The following is a 21,702-nucleotide window of genomic DNA, read 5'->3' as shown; positions in this document are numbered from 1 at the left end:
ATCACTCTTCACCATTACGTGGAAATCCATTTAATTGGCCGTCCTATGAATGGTGGTACAGTGAGAACTGTCTACAGTTGAATAGGCAAGGTAATGGCATTTAATAAAAAGTTATAAAATATAAAATTTAATTTAATATGAGTCCAATAGTATCACTTTTTGTTTAAAAATATATTGTTGCATACTTTTAGACACCTTTTTTTGAAAATTGATCCACCAATATTTTATGATTTTTTATTAAAGAGTTTTTAACTATACATAGTAACCATACAAAGTTTTCAAATGAAAAGTTTGGCCTCAGTTCTTCAATTGCAATTTTAGTAAATCATTTAACTTTTTCGGTGGCCAAAACTTGCGACTTTGGCCATATACAAAATGTGCATTCTACTGCTTTAGAAGCTCTAAAAAAAACTAAATTAATGCAGACAAAGAATTTTATTTGATTATGTCACATACAAATCATATTTGGGCAACTGAAATGGCCAAAAAGCAAAAGAAAAGCCGAAAGCAGAGCGGCACAAAAGCTGTAAAAGACGGGAAAATTGGAATGGGAAAATGTTTCTGGGGATGGGTGGATGGTTATAAGGGATGGGGATATGGGGATGGTTATGGGGGGATGCCAGCAGCCTCGCAAATGGTCAGTGAAGGTCATCGTCGGCGTTTGACGCGTGCTGGGGACATCAAACTGCGGGCACAGATACATTGTTGGTTTAAATATATATATTTTAGGGTGTCTGTTTGCCTCTGTATCTGTGTGTGTTTCTGTTTGGGGCCACAATGCGAGTCGATTATAATAATAAATTATGTGTTTAATTTTTTGGCAAACATCAGACGAACCAGCGACAGGATGGGACTTGACCCCTGACCTCTTCGAAAGGGTACAACAAACTATGTACTAAAACAAATCGCGCTGCAAAAATGACAAACGAAAATAGTATGGAATTTTATACCATTTTTAAAAATTTAATTTAAATTTAAACTACCTTTTCATTTAACTAAGTAAATTTATAAATTGATCCATACAATTTTTAGATAAATTACAGATTAGAGTTGAAATTTTATTAACAAAACGAAAAATTAAAATGAAATAATTTCAAATTAAATGTTTTTTTTTTAATTCAATTAACTAAGTAATTTTATAAATTTATCCATTTATTTATTAGATATTTTTACATATTTTGCACTCAGTGTACCAGAAAAAGTGTGGCAGAAACATAAAAGGGAAGAAACTAGAACTAGAAAAATGTTTAAAAAGCGTCAATCTTTATTGATTTATCGGCCGTAGAGCAGCAGCCCCCGAGCGATGTTATATTCATTATAAAGCTCAAAAGTCGGGGGCCCAGTTGAGTGCGATACTTGGAAGCGACGGGACTTGTAGACTTGGGGACCACAAAAATGGATTCAGACACGGATGATTCGGAACGGGAGAAGAGCAGCGATCCCAACGAGGGTCTGCTGAGCAGCGATGATAAGACCTTTCACGATGACGACGAGGAGGAGGACTCTTCCCCAGCCGACGATGAGGAGGAGCCCGAGGGTGAGGAGTCCTTGCTGCCGCAGCAGCAGAAGAAAGCTCAGCCATTGGTGGTTCTGGTTGAGTCTGGTTCGGGGGAAGCCATAGAAGAACCTACTGAAGAAATCGAAATCGATCGGGTGACATTACCCATTAAAGAAGAAAGGGAACCCGATCCGGAACCCGAACCCTCACCCCTCAAACACGACAGTGTCCGCGAGTCCGTTGAATGCTTCTATTCCGCCCAGGATCTCCTGGAATATGGCCATATGCTGTCCTCCTCCGGAGGCTCCATAGTTCGAACGCCGGACGTGGAGTCGGGGTATTTCGAGAAGTCCGAGAGCGATGAGGGTGGACCTCCTTCGTCCTCCTCCTCGCTGGGCGCCGCCCGCTGTCGTCTGTTGTCCGGCATTTCGGGACTCTCGCCCGTCTCCTCCTCGTCGAGCCGACACAGTGCCGAGGGTCTGCGAATGGAACTGAGTCGTTTCCGCACCATGATCGAAACCCTCGAGCGGGAGAGTCTCGAGAAGACCAAGGGCAAGCCGAAGCCCAGGCAGAGATCCCAATTGCAGGTGGAATCGGCGGGGGAAAGTGGTTCGGATCAGGGTTCCGAAAGGGAGATGGAAAGGGGCTTCTGGTCCACGGTCTTCGGACAGGCGGGTCTGGAGATCAGTCAGGATGAAGACGAGCGGATTGCGGATATTAAAAGTAAAAAAAACTGTGAAATAAACCCTTAGAAATTTTTAGGAATTACTATATTTTAGTTTTAGAAACTATTATATTTTATAAAAAATATATATTACAACAAATATTATTATCTATTTATTGCAGAAGCTCATCGGGCTCTCGAGCTGCTCGAGGACTATCACGCCAGGCTATCGGAGCCCCAGGATCGGGCACTGCGTATTGCAATCGAACGCGTTATACGCATATTTAAATCTCGCTTGTTTCAAGCGCTGTTAGGTGAGTTATCGACTTGAAAATGTATCGATAAAATCGATAACATTATAATATAAGAATAAGTTAATTTCTCTAGATTATTATATCGCAAGCGTATCGATAAAATCGATAACAAAAATCGATAATTAAGTTTATTTTTAAGAAAGCCTAAAAAATGATATAGCTATGAAAATTATAACAGTATATAACTATTTCCTCAATTTGTGATAATTATGTTTACCCCAAGTACAATATAAAAAGTGCGTTAACCAAGCTCATCATCATCATCATCATCGTCATATTGATTCGAAAAACTTTAAACAAAGTTGCGAAAACTTTCGGGCCAAGATTGTTAGAAAGTGGTTGATGAGCCGGAAAGATCCTTGAAAAGTAGTTCTTATCTGCACAGTTGCCTATCGACGACTATCGATTTTGTTGTCTGTTTTATTTTCCTGCTGGAAATTATTTTCACTTGACAAGCGGCAACACAAGCAGCAGCAACAAAGGGAACGGCAAAACAGCGACAGTAAAACGATAATATTGCATAGGAGATTTGGGTCAAACAGCACAAGCAGAAGCAGAAGGCAGCGCAGCAATTGAAACAGCAGGCGTCCAATGGTAATGCGGCTAATTCAGCCGTTTTTCACCAAATCTGGCTGATTTCCATTTCATTTGCATCAGAGTTTTTCAGATCTTGTGGCTTGGAATCCTAACTATCTTGATCCCAGCGAGATAACAATTGATTTTGGGATTCAGATAAAGATATCTTTACTATTGTATCCATTATCTTGATATATTTTTCAAAAATTTTAAGATCTTGGTATTTTTTGAAAGTAAATAATCATTCTCTATATTTGTTGAAATATTTTTCAAAAACTGATAATTTATGTTGATTTCAGTTTTCAAATATTTTTAGTATTGTATCTATTATCTAAATATATTTTTTCAAGAATTTTAAGATCAAGATATCTGTAGTATCCATTGGATCCATTATCTTGATATATTTTTCAAAAATTTAAAGATCTTGGGATTTTTTGAAAGTGAATTTAATATATTTTTTAAAAATACTTTTCAAAAACTGATTAGCTTTCTTTGGAGATTTTCCCGATGCTTGGCAGCACTGTTTGCTGGGCCCGCTGCTTGAATTCTTTTTTCCCAACTGTATCCCCTTCTTTTACGCTTTCGCTCCCTGTCCATACATTCTGTCCATCCATTTCGAGACGGGCGGTTGGTCTGCAGTTGTCTGTTTTGCGGGGGGTTTCGGCCTGTTGTGTATATAATTTGCAAAAGTTCTGCTCTGTGCCGCGTCCCTTTCTCCCTGTCTCTCTCTAACTCGCTATCGCGTTCTCTTTCGCTCGCTCCGTGTGCCCCCGTCCCTTTCTATTGGCCCCCTGGGTGCAAAATGTGTGGCCCGCTGTCGGTGGCAGTTGCATAATCCTTTTCGTTTCGTTTCATTTCGCCAGAGTCCTCTTCTACTTCTCTTTCTCCTCGTCTTCCTCTTTATTCTATCCCGCTGGTGCTTCCTCTTCTCCTGTTACCGTTACCGTTACAGTTTCAGTGGCTGCGCTTGGCGTGTCAGAAATGTTAAACGGCTAACAAGCACACACAAACTCAAATGCAAACAAGCCAAACACGTGACACGTTTGAGAACAGGAGCTTTTGTATGGCTAAGCATTTGGGTGGACCCAAAATTAACTAAGCCGCATGGTCACACTGCCACCTGCCACCAAACGTGATCAGTCATGTTTGCAGGGTAGTAAAACGATAAGTTATCGATTACTGCAGAGGTTAAAAAGCTATTGAGTAAAGTCAAGAATATATTAAAAAGACAGAATTTGTTAAAATTGTAATCTACAGGCAATGAGAATATAACCCTGAATTAAGTAAGCAACCAAGGTCCACCCTCTGAAATTGAGGTGTGTGTGTGTGCGTGTGAAATAATTAACAAGGTATTAGCCGCATCCCAACACACGAAACACGTGAGTGTGTGGGTGTGTTTTGGGTATAATGTTAAACTTGAGGTTGTCTCTCTCTCTCTCTCGCTTCCTCTTTCTCTACCTATCTCTCTCTGTCTATCTGCCGCTTTTGTTGGAAATATTTGCATTGAATCTCTGTCGTGCTTGTATGACACGGAAACTTACTTAATCGTATTTTAAATGATTAATTATTTCTACTGGCCTACAGTAGAGTTTGTAAAACACTAATTGTAAGAAACATTGTCCCCAAAAATTATTTATTCATACGCAGTGTTGGCCCACTTTATTTTTCTAGTCATCAAAAATTAGTGTGGCCAACACTGCGTATGAGTAATAAATTTTAATAAACTTTGTTTTATATTTACAATTGGTTCTGTGTCTTTTTTTATTTTATTTTATTTTATAGCACTTTCACAATCTTAGCTTTCAGTGTTATACGGGCACAGCGAATGGCACTCAAGTTTGAAGCGAAGGATAGAGATAAGGATGCGCCAGGGTTTCTGTTTCTGTAGGGGTGCGAAAGGTCATGAAGAGCCATGTGCGGGCCAAAATCCCAATTTAATTGGCCTAGAATTCGAATCATGTGCACCACACTTACATTTACATATAAAAGTGACACAATTGCGGTAAAAATAATGGCAGCAATATGGGGAAATAAATTAAAAATTAAAAAAAAACTAACATAATTAAAAATGTCTGTTATTTATTTTTAAAACTATCTGCACCTAATTCAAAGTTTACCATTTAATACAATTTTTAAAAATTAACCACTAGTATTTCTCCTGCCACTGTTGATATTTGAATACATATGCAGATATAATGTGGATACTTTTAAGGGGTCCTATCGATTTCCTGGAATTCCCCTCAGCGAGATAAAGCGAATGATGGCGTAACCTGAAGTTTAGCATATCTTTTTTTCCATCGCCATTCGGCATTCAGCTGAGCCAAGCTAAAAAATGTTGGCATAACAAAAATAAAAATAAAAACAAAAGCCGAGCGAAACAAAGCAGAGCACAAATTGAAGGAGCAATAATAATGGAGGGAAGAATAACAATGCTTATGAAGCCATTTACAGGAAGCATTCCGATGCCGAGGCATTCGATAACTCATTTTAAGTTCAAGTGGCCAAATCGATTGCATAACGCACAGAAATGCCAGTCTTTATGTGCCACATACAGTGGTGCCTCGGAAAAAGGAACTGCAAATATATTTCCCTCTCTTAAGGGGTTTTAAAATTGAAACCAATTAAAAGTGGCTAAATAAAGCGCTTGGAAACCAAATAAAATCAGTTAAAATGTAAAATTTTTTGGAAATATTTATTAAAAAATTTAAAAGGCTTTTTGTTTTTAAAATTATTTTAATTATACAATTTCCATGTTTAATATTCATATTATGTCGATCAACTCTTTATTATACGCTGCTTTTTGTTGAGCCGTGTAGATATATTGTAGATATAATGTAGATATATTGTAGATATATTTTTAATACTTTCTTACAAAGTGCCTGGTGAATTTCCCCAGGGAAACCATTAGTTTTCGAGGGAGCTGTACTTTATGTACACACATTTCAATGACTGCGCGTACTTTTCCATGCAATATTGGTGGCATAGCGATGCCCCATGGAATTCCATGCTCCTGCCCTCTCTTTTCCTCCTTCAGGGGGGGTCTGTCGGGCACAGGAAATTAAATGGGCGCCATGGATTTCGTTTGAATTTTATTTTTTTGCCAGTTTTTTGGTTCCAAGCTTCAGTTGGATTTTAGTTTCCCCCCCATTTTGGGCCACTTGACTTGCCGCTGAAGCGAAACATATTGGCAGCAGCGGCATATGGGTATATATGTTTTCATACATAAGTGTGGCCCACGCCCCCTTTTTTCAAGCGCCCCCCCTCTACTTCCCCTTCCGCTGTCAGTGGCGGCGTCAGTTTGCATTGAAATGTGTGCATTTGAGATGCATTCTGACAGTTTCTGATTTCCGCTTCTCTTCTCTCGGGCAAAAGCTGTTCAATGACTGTATGACACTGAAATAAATTAAGAATTAAAGCCTCTTTTACACTGAAATAATTGATGAATTTTAAAGCTTAGCTGCTATTGGATATTCTATTGGTATTTAATAATAGGCCATGGAACACATTAAAGGATATTTTATTACAGAAATTAACATGGGTAATTACCCATGAAACAAATTAAATGACATTTTCTTACAGTAATGGACTATTACACCAGTTTACAAAAAAAAATCGATGAAATATACCATGAATGAAACCTTTATTTTCCGGTAAGGTACGTCTTCCTAATTAAGAAAATGGCACTTAAAATTTTTTTTATGGATAAAATTTTTTTTAAAGTGTAAAAAACGTTTTTGACACTTTTTTAATTTCTAACTTGAGTTGTGGTTAACCGATTTCAACCATAAATAACTCATTTTACAGGTAATAGAATGCCCTCCAACTTTCTTATACACTGCATTGAGTTACATTCATTAGTTTAGGAGCTACACTTCGTCAAAGTTGTAAAAGTTAGAAAAATTGCAAAAATGCTGGCATAAATGGCATCGTTAAAAATACACGCCTAAAAACCGAAATTAGTTTTATGACTTATACTTAAAGATACATCTTTCAGTCAACTAACAAGACCATCAACAAAAAAATCAATCAATAGTTCGATTTTATATCGATTTTTTACGTTGGGAAAAACGGGTATTACAGCTCTGTTAGAGCCCTGTTGTGTCAGTTAACAGCTGTAAACGGCCAAAAAAACACCGTTGTCGCAAGCTTCAAAAATGCATATCAAATTAATTTGCTGGTGGATTGTATTGATCAATAGCTTGTTTTTTTTGTCAAAGCACCTTCTACCAGTAGAAGTTATAAAAATAATTTCGGTTTTTAGGCGTGTATTTTTAACGATGCCATTTATGCCACCATTTTTGCAATTTTTCTCACTTTTACAACTTTGACGAAGTGTAGCTTCTAAACTAATGAATGGAACTTAGTACAGTGTATAAGAAAGTTGGAGGGCATTCTATTACCTGTAAAATGAGTTATTTATGGTTGAAATCGGTTAACCACAACTCAAGTTAGAAATTAAAAAAGTGTCAAAAACGTTTTTTACACTTTAAAAAAAATTTTATCCATAAAAAAAATTTTAAGTGCCATTTTCTTAATTAGGAAGACGTACCTTACCGGAAAATAAAGGTTTCATTCATGGTATATTTCATCGATTTTTTTTTGTAAACTGGTGTTATAAATTGTGATATTTTTTTTTTTAATATTTAATCTTTGGTTATTACCCATAAAAAATTAAAGGACAGAAATTAAATATTATAAATTGCGGTTTATTTTTTCGATATATTTAATATTTAATAAAACAAAAGAAATTTTATTACAAAAAATAAATATTAAAAATTGTATTTTTTTGGTATATTATTTAGTTATTACCCATACAAAAATTAAATGACAGAAAGGACAGAAATTGATTTTTCTGCGCATTTTGAACTTGTTTATTTTTTTGAGCATTTTTTTCCAGTGTTCCTTCACAACAAGTTAACTACAAAATCCCGGCTGAGTCTTCGATCCGTTTGTTTATTCGTTCGACTGCACTCCAGTTGCTCGTTATCGTTATTCAATGTGTTCAACTTTATTAACCGCACTGTCACTTTTATTCCCCGTTTGTTGTTTTCACAATCCAAGAATCCGCTTCGTTTCGCTCTGCTCTTTTCTGGTGCGAAGGAGTTAATTATTCATCTCTGCCTCTCGGGCTTGAGTTGGTTTTTCTTTTCCGCTGAGTAGGCAAATGGCAAACGAAAGAACTCGGACCGGATATGTCCGTAAAAGAGGATTATAAACCAGCAGCTGCAAAAATAAACCGAGCTTCTTCTGAGTGATTATTTTTTAAAGCTTAAATGGCTTTATTCGAGGTAAGAGATTTAGTTTCTCTTTAAATAGTCAAAGTGCCTAATTTATTTTATTTACTTTACTTTCAGAATTCAAGGACGGTTTGGTATAACTATAAGGAACATTCATGAAAAAATCTTTGCCACTTTTATTTGGAGCGTGAGAAAGGAGGACTTCTTTTATGATAAATGGCCAATTCATCTTTTAGTCTTTTTAAGAAATTACTTTGAAATAACTTTAAAAGTTATAAATTTGATAAACATTCAATTAATTGATTGCAAAATAATAACAATTATTTAATTTATTGAATAATTAATAAGCCATTAATAGTTCACTTCATTTATTTCAAAATTTCTGTATATTTAGAAAGAATAAGATAGCATATTTAATAAAATCTTGGCTTAATTTGCAAGTCACTTTAAATAGTTTATAAATTTCTGTAGGACTTGTAAAATTAAATCTGAACGGTGTATGTATTCTATTTAAAATCAAATATGCTACAAAATAAGTTGTGAATTAGTCTTAAGATCGTTCAAAGTAGTACCATAATTAATTGAGAATTTTTATTCCATTTCAGATATACAAGAATTCTATGAATTGACATTATTGGATGACTCGAAGAGCATACAGCAAAAGACAGCGGAGACCTTGCAAATTGCAACCAAATGGGAGAAGGACGGACAGGCCGTTAAAATAGCCGATGTGAGTAGGATCCTCGGGGAGCTCACTTAGCCTATATAGAGAATTAGTACTTTAAAATATAGTTTTGGGGAAGATGTGAATGATGACGTATTCCCAATTAGTCCATATAACTCTTTACGCTTAGAGCGACTTTAGATTTTCGTTACATCATCATAGCTTCCATCTAATTCATCTATTAAGATCTCATCCTTTCTTATAAGTACTTAAGTTTCTTTGTTTCGTATTAAGATAAGCTATATACCTGTACCTTAATATATCTCTCTATTTAATAATGTTTTGTTATAATCTCTCTTCTTGACCTGAATTTCTATTATGGGTTATTATTCCTATATTCTATAAGCTCCCTACTGTTTATTGTATTCCTGTTTTGACCCTCTGTGCTTTTGGAATGCAAGATAATATAGTATTTTATTTTATTAAATTTATATTTAATACTATTGTCTATTAGGAATACTACTAATCCTTATCGATTCGTTTATAATTTGAGACTGATCTCTTCTAAAGTATTATAATATTCCATATTCCATTCCTTCTACTATTTTTCGCCTGCTCCTTTCGAATTTGATAATTTAGGGCCCCTTTTTAACTCCCATCTTAATACTCTGTCCCTAGATCAATCTTTTTCCTTTCCTTAACGTTCTATCTTTCCTAGACCAATATTATTTGGATTGTACTGAATCAAAGGCGATATTAGTACAATATAAATATTTTTCTCCCTTTTTTATATATATAAATATTTAGCTCTTCCTTAAAGTTATATTCTATACTTTTCTGTTGTTTGCCTGTTCCCCCAAGAATTCTATATATATATTTAGTGGATCAGTAAAATCTCTGGAGATTTAAAAACTTGAAAAAGTGTCGAAAAGTATGCACTGATATATTTTAATTCGGAAAAAACCATGTGAAATATATTGCGACATATTTTTAAGCCATTTCTAAGGTTTCTAAATAATTAGAGATATTGATTCAAGAACATCTTCTGTTTTCGCCGTTGTTCCCATCTCACTCGATCTGCTCTACTCTATACTGTTCTCTCTTCTTCTCTTCTTCCACTCCACGCCTACTACTACTACTACTACTACTTACTATTCCCGAAAATCGCACAGTTTATCAAAACTTCAAATTTAAATCGCAATTGCGCCTATGAGTTTAACAACGACGCCTCATCCAATCAAACCAACCAATCAGCCAATCAACTCAATCAGAATCAGATCGCGAATAATGTCAGCGCTCAGGCGCAGGCCGAAGCCCTCAGCAGAACATTTAAGAGTGAATTGGAAGAGATCTTGGTAAGAAACACACTGCATACATCCCATTAAGACCATAATCATATATTCTGAAAAACTCTGAAACTAATTTATAAAATACCAAGCGACAGGTAATTTATTGAAATCGGGTCATTCATTAAAAAGTTGATTCCGACTTATATATTACCTGCATGCGCGGATCCACGGGGGTGATATGGGTAATTTATACCCAGATCCCAATTTTTCACAAAAAAAAAATTGTTTTTTGCCCGTAACAAAGGAAATATAGATCCAAATATGGATTGTCATACCTTTCTGAACTCGTTATTAAATTTCTAATCGATTGGCATTTAAACCAGGACTTTTTATATTTTGGCCATTTTTCGTAAAAAATTATGATGTAACCCCTTATAAAAAAAATGAAAATTGGCAAAAATTTTATTTTTTTAAGATCACCCGGAAAGTTACATGGATTTTTTTATTACTTTGTTATCTGTTCAAAACAGTATGTATTTTTGGTGTAGGACCATTTTTGGCCAAGTTACAGCAAAAAAACCAAAAGAAAAAATTCCAATTTTTGTCAAAAACTGAAATCCCGAATTTCCCAAAAAAAACAAAACCGGTTTTTTCGCTAAAACAAAGCAAATACTGATTCAAAGTATGGATTGTCATACCTTTCTGAACTCGTTATTAAATTTCCTAACGATTGGCATTTAAACCTTGACATTTTATTTATTTTTAATTTTTCGCAAAAAATCATGGGGTACCCCCTCATAAAAAAATTGAAAATTTGTCAACATTTTATTTTTGTAAGATCACCCCGAAAGTGTCATGGATTTATTTCTTATTTTGTTATCTGTTCAAAACAGTATGTATTTTTGGTGTAGGACCATTTTTGGCCAAGTTACAGCAAAAAAACCAAAAGAAAAAATTCCAATTTTTGTCAAAAACTGAAATCCCGAATTTCCCAAAAAAAAAACAAAACCGGTTTTTTTGCTAAAACAAAGCAAATACTGATTCAAAGTATGGATTGTCATACCTTTTTGAACTCGTTATTAAATTTCCAATCGATTGACATTTAAACCTGGACATTTTATTTTTTTGACATTTTTCGCAAAAAATCATGATTATAAAAAAATTGAAAATTGGCCAAAATGTTATTTTTTCGAGATCACCCGGAAAGTGTCATGGATTTATTTATTATTTTGTTATCTGTTTGGTGTAAGACCACATCCGCTGAAACCGCTAATCGTACAAAGAATTTTAGCTATATAGAACACAGCATTCGATTTTCGATCTGCAAAGCATAAAGCATTACATATGAGACTCTCTAAACCTGGGCTACAGTTCTTAAAATCTCAATTATGCGAATAAATGGGTTAATATCCGTCCCATTAAAGTGGACGCAAAAAAAAAAAACAAGAGAACGTTATAGTCGACTATCAGATACCCATTACTCAATTTCATTATTTGGTCATAACTTTTTAATGAACGATAGGTATTACTAAACACAACATCATTTGCCTGCATACTTTTCCGAAATCTTTTAAGATGTGGTTGACCTGTTACACACTTTGCACGAATACAATATACCCTTTTACTCTACGAGTAGCGGGTATAACAAGAAAACGAGTCCCAAAGCTAATTGAAATCTCTCGAACATGTCCCGGGGACCCAAGCACGTGGTGAGTGGATGGAAATGGGCGGGAGTGGTGCTCGATCCGTGAGAGAGGCGGTTGAATGTCCTTGCGCCCAGATGTCCCCTAAAAATTGCTGCGGCTTAAGTGGCTATGACGACCGGTGTGCCCCATTCCCATTTCCATTCATCGGGGCACTTAAATATGCAATAGATTCGGTAACTGGGGAACAATACCCTTTGAAAAACATTTAAAGAACTACAAAAATAATTATTACATGAGTTAAAAATATTAAAGAAATTTTAATAACTTTCTAATGATAGTGAATATTCAAATTGGAGTGACTTAAAACAATGAATACAGTAAAACCTACAATATATTTAAAATAAAAAAAATCTATTTCAAAATTTTACTAAAACAGCCCAATTAACCACTTGAAAGTTTCTAATATTTTATTAGAATATAACTTTTTTTTTTATTAAGGGGTAATCCCCTGTCGAATATTTTCCTTTTTCGGCTTAAGGTGATTGATGTCGCTGTACTATACTATACCTACACATTAAAAAACAAAAATACAAAAAAAAGAAAAACAGGAGCAGACACAAAGGCTCAGATTTCCAACCTTTCGCTTTCAATCCTGCCGTCTCGCTCTCGCCGACTGCAGCCGTCTCGCTTGCACAACCGGCCCGCTCGGCAATTTACTTTGTTTGTTGTCCTTTCGCGCTTTTTTGTTGTTGTTGTTGCTGGCTTTTGTTGTTTGTCGCCTGGGACATGCGTACTAAAAAATCGGAGGAGGGTCGTCAAGTCGTCGAGTCGTGAAATTCAGAAATCGTGAAATCGGAACGGCGAAATAGCGAAACGGTGGTACGTCACAAATCGGCTAACGGTAAACGATAGGCGGTAGACGAACGGTAAACTGTTGACGGCTACAGTGGGCTCTGGCTATGGATAAAGCTGGGGTTTATTAATTTTGGTTTTTGAGATCAGATTTGAAATCACTTTTGAAGGCGTCTAAAAGTATGCTATGATTAATTTTGGGTATGATTTTTAATTGAGTAGCTTCGATGATAAATGACAAAATAAAAACAAGAAAGGAAGCTACCTTCGGCCAGCCGAAGCTTATATACCCTTGTAGATAAAAGAATACTCACTCGGTGCAGTTCCAGGGATTCCAGATTCAGCGTTTCGATTTATTTCAATTTTGTTTTTAAGTAGTCAAGAATCAAAACGCCTACTTCCTACAAAGTTACAATGAATTTTCTTATATTTGATTGGGAGCCTTAAGATATAGTGGTCCGATCCGGCTGGCTCCGACATATGTACTACCTGCAATAGAAAGAAGACCTTCGGGAAAGTTTCATCGCGATAGCTTTAAAACTGAGAGACTAGTTCGCATAGAAACGGACAGACGGACAGACGGACAGACGGACAGACGGACATGGCTAGATAGACTCGGCTATTGGTGCTGATCAAGAATATATATACTTTATGTGGTCGGAAACGTCTCCTTCACTGCGTTGCAAACATCTGACTGAAATTATAATACCCTCTACAAGGGTATAATAAGAGATTTTAGACCGCTCTAAATTAGATTGATATTTTGATAAATATTTAAGTAAAGGATTAATTCTAAAAACTACTCATATAAAATAAAGAATAAAGGATTAATATGAATAATAAATTGATTCTTATGAATAATTTTAAAATTAATTAATAAATCCACCTGAGTTAAACTCTTGTTTTTTTTTGGAAATCATCATCAGACTTCCCACTTAAAAATATATTATAGCATACTTTTAGACGCCCTTAAAAGTGATTTCAAAGGCAATCGCTTAGAATCGCAAACAGGAGTTTTTTATTTCTTATTTTGGTAATTTTTTTACGTAGGCTTCACTGTACTGCCCGTCAAAAATCTGTCTTTGGCTTGAAGGATGCTGCCGGCATGTCGACAAATGTTTGTTATCAGTTGCTAACCAATGAACGATTGCCCAAGGTTTCGGTTTCCATTACTTATTTCTTTGGCGCTCTCTGTGTGTATTTTGTTGCCATTTTTTTTGTTTTCAGTTTTCTTGTTGTTGTTCTTGTTTTTTTTTTTTTTTTGGCCGAGGCAGCGACGTCGACAGAGGCGGTAACACACGAACGCTCTCGGTTTTTGGCGAACGGACATGGACCTGGTGGGTCTGGTGTGGTCTGGTTTTCTACCAAGGGGGTGGTGGGTTGTGGGTGGGTGCTTCTAGTGGGTGGTGCTTCTGGCGAGGGGGGTGGTTGGTGTGTTTCCGTATGGCAAAGCAGCAGCGGCTAACGGAACGGCAAAGGCGGTAGTAACAGTCGTGCCGTTGACGCGTCGAGTCGCACAACAATTTTGCATAGCGGCGCGTGACTGTCTGCCTTTTGAATGTGTGTGTGTGTAGGGTGTAAGGTGTGCCTGTGTGTGGGTGTGCGGGGAATACCCTTTAACCCCCCCAGACGCTGTTTAACCCTCGTTAAGCGTTCAGGCACACAACAAGAAATAAATAAAGCCCTCAACACTTGTGGTTCACAATTCGCCGGATTTTGTTTATTTCTTTTTAATGCAAAAATTTATAAAATAATTATGTGTTTAATACCAATAAATTGATTTTTAATTTTAAACTAAAATTTAGAGGGTGCTTGTTGTTGTTTACTCCTAATCACTGTAAATTAATTGATAATAAAATAAAATAAGTGCCAATTTAAGTTTTTCTTTTTATATTTCTTAAAAATGTATTTTTTTTAATATTTTAAACGGAAAACAATTTAATTATTATAGATATAAAGTAATAAATAAATAGTTTTTCAAAGGATTTTTAAGACAATTTCTTAAAAGAATTAACAATGTTATTTTTCTAAAGATGAAAACATGGTTTTGTATTTTTTTTTTTTTCTGTGTGAGATATACCGTGCTTTTCCTCCCTATTTCAGAATTTCCTTAGTGTTGTTATCAGTCGTTGGCCGGTTTCTATTTTTTTTTCCTTTTTTTTCGTGCTACCCTGACACATGCGTGTCCATCAGTCATCTCCATTGGCGCCAAAAAAGCAAACATTTTACATAATTGTAAGACAGAATGTACACATCAAATAAGAAAACAACAAAAACAAAAAACAAGAAACGAAACGCAACGAAACGAAAGAAAACATTACAAGGTGGCAGGAGGTGAACTACGGGGCGGATGAGCAACGGGCAGACCTCCAAATATTACGTATACGCCCCCACGTGCCCGCCCAATTAAAAGCACCACCACCAACCAGGTGGCGCAAATTAAAAGTGATTAAACCTGCACAGCAGTTAATTGAGCCATTACTTTAATTAATTGCTGGAAATCGTGATAATTCACAGCATATGCTTGACACGTTTCTAGTGTTTAGTGTTGAAATTCCGAAGGAAATAGCTAAGAATGTTTGGTTTTCAAACTACAGTTTAATTAAATAAATATACTGTTTAACTGTGGTGCTTAAAAAATAATAAATTAATAAATAACCAAAGAGTTATCTAAATAAAATAAATTAAGAAAATTCTAATACATTTTCCTCAACTTAATCAGCCCTTTCAGTTTTCCCCTGCTATTTTCCGTTCTTTCTCTCAGCCTCTCGTTGAGTTTTTCATTCATGGCCGTCTGGCATTGGAAAAGCTCGTTAGAGCAACAAGAAAAACGAGAAGAAGACGAGCAATATATCAATCTATTTATTTTGGCAGCTCGCAACGCTCGGATTCTCTTGCGTTCCTTTCTTTTCATGCCAAATAGCGTTTGGATTTTGATTTTGATTTGGATTTTCCGCTGCTAATTTCGAGAGAAATTTTTCGTACAGCAACAAGAATCTTTCGAATTTAGAACATCCGCAGATGAGAAAAAAAAAAATAGAAACACATGTTTCTCCGCCACCGATTGTAAACAAAAAGTATTCGTTTTTCGAACCTTGGCACACAACACACTCTATAAAAATCTCACAAACAATAAGAAAAAGAAGTAGTCATTCTATAAAATCATTGCCCAATTTGAGTTAATAAAAATCTAAAAAGGAAATAAATGATAAATAATTTTATCATATTAACGTACGAATAATTTAATAATATTCAAATGCAAAGTGGCTAGAAATCATAAGTAAATAAATCAATTTTCTTTCAATGCAAACCAAATAAACGAGTTTCACAGCAAATAAAAAAATGATTAATGAATCATTGAAATTTTTAAGAAATATATAGAGATTACCAACCGGAATCGGTTAATTCCGGTTAAATAATTCTCTGCATTCATTTTTGAAAAAGTATTCACTTCATATGATTTTTTGTTTAATTTGTGAGTGGCAAGAATGGAAATGGCAAACCAATTTTCATCTGTAATTGTGTGTGTAACCGGTGGAAAACAAACAAAGACAGCGAGGAGGTTGCCGATTTCAATCCCATTCGTTCCAGCTTTTCGGCTTTTCCGGCTTTTTGCGCCCAACTTGTTGCTATCGCAACTCTTCAAAGGGAATTTTGTCATCCTCTTGATGTTGTCTGGCTAATATTCACATCATTTATTTTGTTCTCGGAAAGTAATTGAAATTAATAAGCGAATTGTGAACCAAACACAACAAATATTTTTTGTAACTAATTAAAATATGTATTTTTAAGACAAAATGAAACGCACAAAGTGAAAAACTGAAAGCAAGACCCACTGATTGAAATTAAACGAGAGCTTTATTCCACCTAAATAATTAATAACGAAAACATATCCGTACACTGTGAGAAATGATTGACTGGGTGTCGATAGTGCGGCACTCGAGGCGCCGCTTTTCAAATTATGTTGGCTCGCGGTCGCCGGTGCGAATGCGTCGACGTCGACGTCAATTGACGGCGCCGCCGCCGCCGCAGCAACAGCAGCAGCAGCAACAACAACATCAGCAGGAGCAACATCAATCCAGGGATCGTCAGAAAAAGGATAAGGAAATAGAAAGAGAAAAAGAAAGGGACAAGGACAGTGATTCGGGGGGCGGTTCGCGGTATGCCTGCTGTTGTGCCAACGTAAGTGGGAAAAGGATAAAGGGTTCGCAATAAGGATTACAGCAATCCCATCGATAAACGATACATTTATCGGTTTTATCGTTTCTCTATAAGTATGTCATATGCGGGCTGCTGCGATATCATATCCTTGATAAATATTTCGATACAATTGTATCGATTTTAAAATCTTTTTATACTTGCTTTAATTTTTTACTTTATATGATAAGTTTCAAGAATTTGCGAAGAAGCCATTACTTTTTTGGCGTCTTATGTACTTGTAAGGCTTAAAATCTAACCATTTAACCATTTCGGTTTTAAAATCATTTTATGCTTACATTGAATCACCTTAAGATTAATTTCTTTCAATTATTTTATCGATTTTAAAATCAATTGATTCATCTTCGGGTTCATTTCTTTACTTTATTGTATTAGTGTTAAGAATTTGTAATAAATACCTAAGGGATTTTAGTTAATGTTCCCACCTGATCAGGTATATTTAAGATTAAAATTTATTTAAAAAAAAAGGATTTTAATTGCAATGTCTTTACCAGAAAAAGGGAATTCTTAATTACTTACTTTTAATCCTGATCGCTTTCCATTTCCATTTTTCCTTCACAGAATCAGCGAATGCGCATCGAGTCGGATACGGAAAATGCGAAGGAGCCACCGGCTGAGCAGCAGCAGCAGCGCAGTTCCCGCTCCCCGCAGCAGAATCCGCAACAGCAGCAGCCGCAACAGCAACAGCAGCCGCAACAGCAGCTGGGATCCAAGTCAAGGAGCGGGTCGCAGACTGTAAGTTGCTGCAATTTAATCATTTGTGCCAACGGCCTTAGCTGAAAATCCATGCCAAAAATCACAGATTCAGATACAGTCACTCACACAGATACACCAGCGCAAGCGAATCCTCGTAAGCCTCCATCAACACCAAAATCAGAATCAAAATCAAAATCAAAATCAGAACCAAGCTCAACATCAAAGCCAAAACCAAAACCATAACGAAAACCCAAAGCGAAACCAACACCATTACCAACTTCGCCTTAACAACGGCAATCAGGCTAAAATGCTAAAGCGCGCTTTCGAGTCCACCTAGTTTTCGCCACATTTTCCGGCTGGGAAAAGTCCTCGAGGACCGAAACAAGCGGCCAAAGAACACGCTGAGGACGTGGAAACATCAGGCCGTGTAATTAGCCTCCAGCTCAAAGAATTCATTAGTTTTATAGTTCCAAGGCTGCTCCCATTTGCACTTTGTTTGTCGGCGGTCTTGCAAACAAATTAGAAAGCTATCGGCGATAATTAATTAATTAGATGAACAATTATCGATATTTTCGATATTTTCACAATATCGAAAATCAACGAAATGTCGATATTTTTAAAGCTTTCTTTAAAATTAATATCGAATTTAATATAACTAATATAAACTATAAATATTATCGATTTTTAAGTTTCCATATCACTATTTTCGGGGCATTGCTCTAGATTTTTTCGTAGTAAATCGATTTAATTGAACATTCAGTTAGCAAATATGATGGAATTTGTCTTCGTTTCTATTGTTTAAGTTGTTGCAACTGCAACTGCAACCGCAATTTCGCCTTAATTATTCATTTAGCGCAGAGGGCTCTCAAACGCCCACAACTTTAAATCGCCAATGGAAAAGCCAATGTAATTGGGAGCACGCCTGCTTTAAACCCCCTCTATTTATCCGCCTTTTTGCCCCCTGTTTGCTGCCTTTTTAACGAATCGTTACTTACTTAAGACGCTTAAGGCGCTCGGCCTCCTCGCTTTTGTGGGCCAAGCGTCGCCCATTTCCGTTTCCGGTGCGCCGTTGTTGTTGTCGCTCGTCGTTGTAGCTAGAAAATAAATGAAAACGGGAAAATGGCCAACAGGCGTCACAGATTTTCTTTATATTAAAGCTTACGATGTTTATACTAAGTTTTTAGTGCATGATTCCGTTTAATTTGTTGTAATAAAGACATTTGATCAAATTTATTTATAATTTTAGCCTAAGTTTTTGTGCACGATTTTGTTTTTATTTTAGTCTAAGAAACATACCATGTGAAACCCTAAAAAATATACATTCCCTTTGCGCTTCTTTTTTGACATGTTTGTTCGTTTTTATTGCTATGATGATTTATGGTTTGTATTTACTTTATATTTTGCCATTTAATATTTAAAATCTGATCATTACAACGTACAAAAAAAAAGAATACCCCAAATATTCCCTTGTCAGTATTTTAGATTGCAGTATTTTTTGGTCTCGTTCGAAGATCGCTCTGCGGTCCTACTCTCGTCTATCGATAGTCGGACTATTTGGGTGTGTTGTTTTCGTCGTCGCGTTCGTTTAAATGCAATTTTTTTGTTTGTTTGTTTGGTTTGGTGCAACGGAAATGTGAACACAAGTATATCAAATTGCGTGCATCGTCCATGAGTCACTGGCATATATTGTTAAATTGGTGATTTATAACTGGAGTGTGGGAAAGAGAGCGAGCATTGCCAGCGCGAGCGATAACGATAGGCAGAAATGCCAGCGAAGTATACCTAAAAAAAAATTCGCTCTCCCTCTCTCGCACAGTGTGTGTGTGTGTGATTGGTTTTTTTTTTTTTACTGTGTTGTGTTTGTTGTTTCGGCGGCCTCTTTTCTCAGTTCCCCGATCGCTAAAACACAAACAACACACGCCCGTGCGTGCGATTTAAATATATGCTAAGTTCGAAATGTGTGCACTTTTGTTTATCTAGTGCAGAAAGTTGGATAACCACTGGCGGCAAAGTGGGCAAAAGGCGAATAAAATAGTAACGAAGCGAAGCGACCGAGAAGAAGAAGAAGCAGCAGCGCCGGCTTTTGTCCGTGTGTTGGTGTCTGCGCGTGTGCGTGTGTGTGTGTGGCCATTCCGCCACTCTTTAACCCTTGAACTGCCCATAAAAGTGGAAATATAAATAACAAATATAATTGAATAAAAGCCGAAGCGACGATGACAACAAGGAAGAAGAAGCGCGACGGCGGCGGCAGCGGCGGCGGATTCATCAAGAAAGTCTCGTCGCTCTTCAATCTGGACTCGGTAAAAATCGGATTGGGTTCTATTTGTATGGCCACCAGTATATCGGGTGGAAAATCGCTCTATATAGTGTGTTTTTAGTGCGCTAGTGATGATTCCATGGTTTATTTTTAAATCAAATTCGCAGACGGACTGAAAGCTAGCCGATTTTCCTCGATTCAAAAGCGATATATACAAGTGTGCGAACAGCTGCGGGCAAAATTTTAGTGCCAAAATCACTTTTATTACTTCCGTTCAATTGGTCTCGATTCGAGTCATCAAAGAGTTTGTTTATTCACCGCTTGCCGCCTAAGCATTTCCAGTATTTGTTTACACTTGGTTGGGACTTTGTTTACGTCTTGAAAAGAGTGTTCTTCTGATTGCGTATTTTGGCAAATTCTATGAAAATCATCTCTCTTGTTTTTTTTTTTTGGCATTTATTTGTCACGGAAATTATTCATCTTTGAACGCAAGTTTTTTGGAGTGAAATGTATGATACATTTTTCAAAAACTAATTTCCTATTGGAAATGTTTTCTAAATATTTTATATCGAAAGGTGGGCCTAGAATTTTGCCCCTCACTGTGCGCACACTCACACTCGCACATTTGGGTGCGTTGTCATCGTTTTAGCTTCTAACTCTCATCGTCTCTTTCTAATGCTTCTTCGACAAACGGTTCTTCTTTTGTTGGTTTTGTTATTGGTGTTGTTGTTGCTGGTGCCCTTAATATTCAGCGCAGGCGTAGCCACTGCACTTGTTGTTGTCCCCAATTCGATCTTCCCTCTCGCTCGCTTTTTGCCAGAAATAGTTTTATTTTCGTGTCTTCTTGCCACCCACAAAACAAAGGAATTTACAGTGGGTATTGGCTAAATGAGAAAGCTGTGCTTAAAAAAATATTTCAAAAAAGGGATTAAATATTTCATAAAACCTAGTTTCTTTTATAAATTTTTTTATTAGGATTTTTTAAATACTCATTAAATGCTGTCATATTTTTACCAAATTAAAATTTGTTTTTCCCTAATATTTACTGTACAAAACTGAGATTTTTTAAATACTCATTAAATGCTAGTATATTTTTACAAAGAAGGAATAATAACATATAAAACACTGAAATTAGTTTTTGCACAATATTTACTGTACAAAACCAAGGCGCTTAACTTTATGGATCAGTCCATTTTTCGTTGAAACTTATAAACAAATCACGCGTCAGTCGGCAAAAGGCAACAACAAATGGCTGCGAAGGACAAGTTTACATATTGAACCATAATTTTAGTGCTCCCCCGCCCCCGCCACCTTTTGGGTCGGAATAATGGAATAATGGCTTTGGGTTTCCGTTTCGATTGCGGCGTTTCTCGCAGGTGTCTCGACCACGATCGCTCGTCCGATCTCATATATAGTAGTAAGCCCCTGGGCATTTTGCCAGCATTTCTATATACGATTTGATCAATGAAGTGCAACGCAGCTTGACGCATTCAAATTTCTCGGGTGGCCCTGTTTGTTTGGATTTATTAATAAGTTATATATTATATCATTAATCTCAACTTTTTTATGGCCTATATTGCCTATCAATATAGTCTCGACTTCTTTGGCACGATATCTCACGCAATTTTCCAATGACTCATATTTGTTTATCTTGGATAGCTTGTCTCTTTTGTTTTTCTAGTCTTTATGATCTTTTTCTCTCTGTTTCCCAAATATAATACGTTTTTGCTATATATTTTTATGATCTAATTCGGTTTTTCTTAAATTTCCTTGCTTCAAATGAGAATTTTC

General features: G+C 36.2%; 1 protein-coding gene across 28 annotated transcripts in view; it reads left to right on the top strand.

Annotated features, from left to right (window-relative positions):
- dlg1 (discs large 1) overlaps window positions 1-21,702 on the top strand; it is a 44,210-nt gene that overhangs the window by 5,095 nt on the left and 17,413 nt on the right. For 6 of the 28 annotated variants that reach the window (XM_070218886.1, XM_070218884.1, XM_070218882.1 and 3 more), the window contains exon 1: window positions 19,175-19,954. In XM_070218886.1, coding sequence (XP_070074987.1) covers window positions 19,868-19,954 — 87 coding nt within the window. In that variant the 5' untranslated portion in view covers window positions 19,175-19,867. Of the gene's footprint in view, window positions 1-1,349; window positions 2,222-2,344; window positions 2,477-8,894; window positions 9,020-10,125; window positions 10,309-16,634; window positions 16,923-17,519; window positions 17,694-17,760; window positions 18,999-19,174; window positions 19,955-21,702 lie in introns of those variants that run through there. The other 22 variants (XM_017155648.3, XM_017155645.3, XM_017155644.3 and 19 more) reach the window with 14 other exon arrangements.

This window comes from Drosophila takahashii, chromosome X, assembly GCF_030179915.1.
Source record: "Drosophila takahashii strain IR98-3 E-12201 chromosome X, DtakHiC1v2, whole genome shotgun sequence".
NCBI lineage: Eukaryota > Metazoa > Arthropoda > Insecta > Diptera > Drosophilidae > Drosophila > Drosophila takahashii.
The sequence above is the reverse complement of the archived record's forward strand: the minus strand, read 5'-3'. Positions and strand labels throughout refer to the sequence as shown.